Genomic DNA, 8,081 nt, shown 5'->3' with positions numbered 1-8,081 from the left:
CAGCAACTGGAGGTATGAACCTAACATTAAAAAATGCAAATTAGAAAAAATTGTAATAATGGTAATTTGTAATAAAAACAAATGACTGACATCAAAAAAGTATTTTGTATTTAGCGTTATATGACTTTGAGCCAGTCAAATACGAAAAGTTTTCTCTCAAGTCCAAGTTCTTTCGTCTTGAAGGGACCATTTTTGTGAACTTTCTAATTGGACACCCACTTTTCCGATTATTCTGCCACCACGTGAATGCACCTGTGGTCTTAGAATCTAAATGTATTTCATGATTGTCACAAACCTGCAGCTGTCATTAATAATTCATCATACCTTGCCTATAAAATGGATAACGAAGAGCAGGAAAACTAACTCTATAGCTTATTGACTCTCCCCAGTCGTCACTTCAGTGCTCCACATGTCTTCGCCACATGTTTTCACCACATGTCTTCACCATAGGTCTTCACTTTGTTTCCTCTCAAGTCTCGACACGCCTCTCTGTAGTCGTCTTCACGGCAGCTACAATGTTTCGTAGCTCCGTTAACATCCAGGGTATGAAACAGCTAACATTTGGGCTAACCCTTGTTCGACAGTAAGTGTACTTCACGATGATACATATTAAATATGTATTGTAAATGTTATTATATTAGGCTCAGGGTGCTGCTTGTCGCTTTAATGTATTAACTTTCAGTTTGATACCAAACTTCTTCTTGTTGCATATTGTAGCTACTTAAAAACGATTGAAGTATGCCTGCTGTGTTAAAGTGCATAATAGTATCGCTACAATTGTCAGGCTACTTAGCAGACTCTTTGAATCTACTAAAGGTAGGCTAGTGTTTGCCTTTATTTATTTATTTAAGGGTTTTGTTGTTGTAAGTTTGTATGCAGAGGGCTGTTACTGGATAATCAAAGTCAACGTTGAAGATGTCTCTTTCATGAGCAGGGGATTCATGACACTTGTTCAGCTGTTCCAGTCAACTCCATGCTACCTGCTGCCCTGCTGCCTTTATCAGTTTGTGAACACTGTAGTACCTTCACCCGACCGCTAGAGGTCAGCGTTAGTCCAAGAATGAACTCGGTATAGGTAGGCTACCTGATCAACCACTTTATTATTAAATAAATAACAATGATTTTATACATATAAAACCTTTCGAAACTACTGTTACCAAGTGCTCAAAAAGACAAAAGCAACATGACACTAAAATGCAAACGCAAAGGAAGTAGAATAACCTTTAACAGATTTTACACACTGGATACATTGCACACTAAAGGTTAATTATATTTCTAGGATGTCTTTTATTTATAAACCCACATTTTTTTGTCTACTTTTTTAAAAAACGATCTTAGTATTTTTTGATGTCTTGTTTTTATGTTCTTAAATTGTATTTGTCAGTTTTATGTGGTGTCTTGACTGTGACGGTGTAATCTCCTGCAAAGGATTAATAAAGTATCTAATCTAATCTAACCAGTTTAAGTATAGGCTACTGATGAAACAATATAAAACTACAACATTTTTTGACAATAACATTGTTCAAATCTTTGTAAATCAGAATTCAGGTGGACCTGTTTTTGGTTTTAAAATTATTTTGTCAGTAATTCAAACTTTCATAATTATTCAACTACACAAGCTAAAAAGATGTTCATCTTTAGCGGTGTAAAACATCCATTTGTCAGTTCATATCAAGAATCAGGGAGTCATCATAATTATGAATGTATTTAATCCCTCTATGGTGTTGATCGTGTACCAAAAAAAACATAGAAACTCTGATGACAGAAATATAAAATTTGTTTGCAAGTTAGAGAAAGTGTACGGGAGTTTACTTTTAAGTTAGGGGGGAAATAAATAAATGAAAAGCATTGTATTAGAAAGATCAAAAGTAAATAATGTATGCTCCTGTACAGTGACATTAATGAATGCTTTCTTCCTTTTCTGCAGTGGGGAAACACGTTACAATAAAGAAGGCCTGTTACAAGGTACAGATGATTAAAGATATCTCTGAGATTCAAATGAAAATCATCAATCTCTGTTGCTTACTTTATACTCTCACCTTTTTTTAAAACAGGCCAGGCTATAGACTGTCCCTTGTCTGAGATCGGGCTGCAGCAGGCAAAAGCCGCAGGTCGTTACCTGAAAGATGTCAAGTTCAGCAACGTGTTTGTCAGTGACATGCAGCGGGCTCAGCAGGTACAGTGCTTTAGTTTTTCAACACTGAAAAAACATTGACCTGACAAGTCCAGATAAACATCTTATTTCAAGTCGAGGGTCGGTAGCCTTGTGGTTAGTGTGCGCGCCCCATGTACTGTACGGTGGCTACAGTCCTCTAAGCGGGCGGCCAGGGTTTGAATCTGACCTATGACTCCTTTCTCGCATTAATCTCCCACTCTCTCTTTCTCTCCCAGATTTCTGACTCTATTCACTGTCCCATCTCTTAGTAAAGGCATAAAAAGCCCAAAAATTAACCTTTTAAAAAAAAAGATATTTCAAGTGAAAAAAAACCTGATTTGGTTGTAATGAGTAGAAATTTCTTCCAATGGGGCAAGAACATTTTACTGTGTCTTAAAATTATGAGCACTAACCAAGCGGCAACCTCCAGTCGTGAAAAATGAAGCGAAAGGCAAAAGGCTAAATCCTGCAGTTTGTTGAGTGTCCACTTGAGGCTGGCTTCAGGAACACAGGGAGTCACACCACAGCCAAAAAAAACAGTTTTTACAGTAGAAATTAACATGTTTACAGCCTGGTACAAAAAAGAAACGGGTCTGAGTGGTTATTGTCATCACTGGCACACACTGTACGGGGGAAGAAATTTTTTTTTCAACTATGTTTTGATTTTATGATGCGTGTTATCCATAGTTAGGCGCTTAACTGACCTGATTGACAGGTGGGCGTGATGTAACAGTACGTCAAAGAGGCTTAAAACCCGCCTCAGCTCCAGCTCTCAGCCTGTCGTTAGGCTGAGACAGAATTTCCCGCTTGGCGGCTGCTGCGGATGAGCCTCCAGCTTCCCCTGCAGGAACAGATGGCTGACGTCACTCAGGCTTCATCCATTAAAGTTTATGGTACAAACTCGTTTACATAGATCATACATCTCATTTCAAGACACTCATCAAGTAAAATTAGTAGATTAGTTTAGTCATTACGATGAATTCAGGCCTTATTTCTCACTTGAAATATCTTGAATTAAGATATTTGTCTGGACTTGTCAGGTGAATGTGTCTGTAATTTGAGTGTATTTAGATATTGTTGATTAGAAATCAGAAAAATACACTTGCTTAGAGTTTTTTTTGGCAGTTTTATTCCTGTAATATTTATGACATGGTGTCACTTTACAGCCCAGAGATTAGAACTCATAATGACACCTCCTGTTGTCTTCAAATGGAGAAGCTGCGGGGAAACGTTTTGTCCTTCTCTACAACAGCATGTCTGTATGTAAAAAGATGTTTCTGCATTATTATTCTTTGCAGACTGCTGAAGCAATACTGAAACGCAGCAGCAGGTGTTCTGGTCTACAGATGGTGTGCGAGCCTTTACTTAAAGAGAGGGTGAGTATCATTTCATGTTTGTTATATTATAACTCCCCAGCTAAACATACTTAAACATTAACATGAGATATATTGACACATTACTGAAGAAACCCGAGTCATCCGGTCACTGACTTTACAGAGCTTTGGGACTGCAGAGGGAGGACGGGTGCAGGACTTTAGAGAGATGGCCAAAGCTGCTGGTCAGTCCGTTCTGAGCTTCACAGCACCTGAAGGGGAGACGCAGGAGCAGGTGAGGCTGTCAGTGTAACTGTGATGTTCCCCTCGCTGTTTATCATTTCATCTCACTGTCCTCCTCTACCTCTTGTTTAATCCTGGCTGTCTGTCATGCTCTGTCTCCACTTGGAAATTCATAAAGTGCGACATGTCAAGAAATATTATATTCAAGTTGCAGTGCGGACTAAAGTATGGAAGTTGGTCTGATTGGAGAGGTGCCAGGTCATTGCCTGAGCACTGTCCAGGTGCCCTTGAGCAAGGTGCCTAAACCCCAACTGCTCAGGCGTTCTTTCATGTCCAGCCCCCTCACTATGACGTCTCTCCATTAGTGCATGTCCATAGGTCCTGTTTGTACATGTGTGTATTTTGGGCCTCTGTGTGTGAGATGCATGTCTCTCAATAACAGAGTGTAGACCAGAATTTAGTTCATACAGTAAAATAAATTATTCTGTATATATCACCACGTGAACTACAACAAAATCTGAATTTTGAAAACTTGATATTACATCAACATGAATAAAGATGAAAAGAATAAAGGTGAAAATTAACTCAATCATCTAAGTGAGTTAATGTCATGTTCAGCAGGTGTTTGGGGTCACAAGACTCACAATGCCTAAAAAAATGCTTCACCCCCTGTGAAGTTTCCACATTTTATTATATTACTACAATTCAAAAGACAAAACTGAAATCAAATAGAAAACATTACTCTGATTACCTCTGAGAGCAGACACTATGATGCCAAAGAAAAAGCAGATCTTACAAAGGGGTCATATTGACTTATATTTATAAGGAGTCATAAATAATAATAAAATAAACACAAGGATGTCACAGACTTTGTTTCTGAAAAATTGTGAGGCTGTTTTTCTTCCAAGTGTTCAAGGGATTTTGAGGCATAAAATGAATCAGATTAAAACTGAAATGTAATTTTAAAGCTAAACTCCTTTTACATGGGAGATACAAGATACACAAAGACAATGAGATTCTCACGTGTTGTACTTAAGGTAAACACAATTAATTTGTATCTATAATGACCTCCAGATACAAATCCAACCTCAACACACCTGAAACTGTACTGGAAAACATCTTTACTTCTTCTTTAGCTCTGATGTCAGCTTTATGTCAGGGCCTCTTTTCTACACATTTTATAGATATTTAGTAAATACCAGCAATTGGCTTAAAGCTTAAATCACAAGACTCAAAGTTACATGCCAAACAACCTCAGAGTGTTTGTCACTGCCCCTGATTAAAAAGTCACCACTTAGCTTGATGTTATCTGTCTTGGAGACTGTGTGGGAGGACAGAGTGTGAGTGTGGGGGCGTAGGAAGGAAGGATGTTCTATTCCAAAGGAACCTCGTCAGGCTTCATCTATTAGATCTTGGCTTGGACGTTAACTCAAACCCAGTACGTGACCAGCACATGATGATGATGCTGCAGATGTACAAATATAGATTTGACGTAGGCACTCAGAGCCCCAATCAGTGTCGGCTACACGACTCCCTCCCCCGACTCCTAAACGTTTTACAGGTGCGTCAGAATGAGCTGGCATGGATTAGGTTGTGACTATGTTGTTTTTAATATAATGACCCTTCACATTTGTCTTCCACAGTTGCACGTAGACACTTTTGTGTGTGACAAGTGCACACACAAAGTGCAAGAGAAGCATGACACAGTTTATAATTTGTGCTCTGTCCAGGTGAAGGAGCGGGTCAAAGAGTTTTTGGAGAAAATGCTCCTGCACATTGGGGCCGACCACTGGCATGACTTAGGGGAGGATGAAGCCGACTTATCTGCTCCACAACAAACTCCTCCTGCTGAGGGAAAGGCAGACGATGGGGTCAGGGGCGTCCCCGTCCACGCTCTGGTTGTCACCCACGGGGCCTACATGTGTGTAGCAGTGCGCTACTTTGTGGAGGAGTTAGGTTGCTCCTTGCCTCAGGGTTCGGACAAAGCACACGTGTTCTCTCTGAGTCCTAACACAGGGATATGTCGGTTTTTACTAACCATGAGGAAAGAGGACGGCAGGTTCAAATTGGCGGAGATGTGCTGTGTGTTTGTGCACAGAGGAGACCATGTTAAATAGAGGAATTTGAGAAATATTAAGAAGATAAGAGAGAGAGCGCTTTAAAGAGGGAGTATGAAAAGCTCCAGAGGGTCAGAGTAATTCTAATTTAGATTATTACTTTTTCAAAGATTTATTTTTGGGCTTCTTGTGCCTTTAATGGAGAGCTAGGACAGTGGATAGAGTCAGAAATCAGGGAGAGAGACTAGGGAATGACATGCGGGAAAGAAGCCACCGTTGGGAGTCGAACCCGAGCCTCCATACATGGGGCGCGCACAGTAACCACTGCGCCACCAGCGTCTAAGTGACTTCACAAATGATGGCTGGATTGATGTCCACATGTTTTGACAAACACATTGCGTCAAGGTTCGGTCATCAAACTGTTTAATACTCTGAAACGTTTCGATACCTCGTGTCTTAGAACGATACAATCTCAGTTATTTTTAATGCTTAATAGAGTTTGAAGTACCAACGCTTTTAAAAAAACATCAGCTCTTCAGTCATCTTAAAGGTCACATATTGTGCAAAATACACTTCACCATGTTTCTCTAACTCTAATATGTGTCTCTAGTCTGTTGACAAACCCCCCAATGATGAGAAAAGTCCATCCTCTCCGTCTTTTGCCTGTTCCACTTTTCAGAAAATGTGTGCTCAAACAGGCCGTTTGGAGATTTTCCCTTCATGACATCACAAAGGGCAGTAACCCCTCCCCCAGGTGGGTGATACTCCCATAGCTAGGTGTTTGTTCTGCCCTCTGAGTCTGCCTTTCAACCTTAAAAATAGTGCATGGTACAAGAAAGCCAGAGTCACATCCCCTTCCAGAGAGGGGGCGTGGTCAGACACAGCTCATTTACATATTTAAAGGTACAGACACAGAAACAGTCTGTTCTGAGCAGGGCTGAAATAAAGGGGTTTATAGGCATGATCAAATGCATTTCAAAACAAGAAACTTCACAGACATGTTTTGGGGAGCTCTGAGATTTATTTAAACTGGATAAAAAGGAAGATAATATGTGACCTTTAAACAAAAGCTGCCGTGAGAGAGAGAGAGAGCGAGAGAGAGAGAGCACACTGTGTTAATATATGCAAGATATCAAGTGTTCAGAACTTTTCCTGCTTTATTTTGTCATTTCATAAAAGGTGCATTGGATAGCTTTTTGTTGCCACGGTTATGGAAACAGGTATCTACACTGTTTGATTTTCACTACAATTGTATCACAGTTTAGAAACCTGATAGTGTAACAACCCTGCAGTACTGTAAAGTTATAAACTTCTTAATCGACATCAGAAATCCAGCCCATCATATATACCCACACAACAAACTTTATTTTGTTTCTTTATGTCGGCATTTATTTGCTGTGTCATGAGTCAAGCCCTGTCATTTCACCTCAGATAGATGCTTTGAGCTCCAGATTAACATCATCATCACTTTGTTACTGCCTGGCTGTTCATTCATGTAAACGTGTGCTCTAATGAGTCTCTGTTTCTATATTTATTCCCTCTGACTTTTATCTTGGTGAGAAACTCGAGTGGAACTGCAGCACTGTTGACTTTGTGGAAAATGAGTGACTCGTCATTGTTGTGAATTAACGCTCGGGTCAGCAAGGACAAATACAGGACAAGAAACTGTGACAGTGTTGCAGGGATGCATGTGTGCTGGTATTAAGTTTAAATTAAAAACTTTGTGTTGAATAAAGTAACGATTGGTATATTACTATCAGATTCTTAGACCATATTGATGAAGGTGCACTGTGAATGACTTTTAACCTGTGAGAAAAACACAAAATGTTTTGCTGTGTCTAAGATTCTGTCTGAATGCTATCTGATTTATTTAGCTGTAAACTCTTTCTGCATCAAAGTGGTGTCAACAAAAACCTGCCATATGTGACGTGAGAGTTGCTTTAAATGAGTGTATAAATAACTGTTGTAACATTTAGATTCATGGGCACATCAAGCCTTGATCTTTTCTCTTTCAGTCAGTGTGCCTTGTGTGAATCGTTTGTCACATGCAAGGATTTGGTTTGTCCATTTTTTTTGTCCAGGTCTAATATTTGCCAGTTACATAATCAACTGGCTGAGTGCAGAATGCCCGTGTCACTTTTTGTGGCCTCTCCATACTTAGGAAAAGGATTGTTTGGTGGTGGTTTGTGTGGTTCTCCTAATGACATGTCATGTGACTTGAAACAATGTTTTAATACACTAACCCTAAAAATAAAGAAGGGGAAAGGACACTCTTTGTCAATTCTTCTTTTTTATTCTAGTATGTGGGGGGAA

General features: G+C 39.6%; 1 protein-coding gene across 1 annotated transcript; it reads left to right on the top strand.

Moving 5' to 3' along the window:
• The first annotated feature begins 86 nt into the window (after positions 1-86).
• Positions 87-5,844, top strand: tigara (TP53 induced glycolysis regulatory phosphatase a). The gene is made up of 6 exons (XM_061036755.1): positions 87-583; positions 1,928-1,965; positions 2,055-2,176; positions 3,454-3,531; positions 3,653-3,763; positions 5,442-5,844. Exons 1-6 carry the CDS (start codon positions 423-425, stop codon positions 5,826-5,828), a joined length of 897 nt encoding a protein of 298 aa, XP_060892738.1. The 5' UTR covers positions 87-422; the 3' UTR covers positions 5,829-5,844.
• The last annotated feature ends 2,237 nt before the right edge of the window (positions 5,845-8,081 follow it).

The sequence above is a fragment of the Labrus mixtus genome, chromosome 4 (genome assembly GCF_963584025.1).
Source record: "Labrus mixtus chromosome 4, fLabMix1.1, whole genome shotgun sequence".
NCBI lineage: Eukaryota > Metazoa > Chordata > Actinopteri > Labriformes > Labridae > Labrus > Labrus mixtus.
The sequence above is the reverse complement of the archived record's forward strand: the minus strand, read 5'-3'. Positions and strand labels throughout refer to the sequence as shown.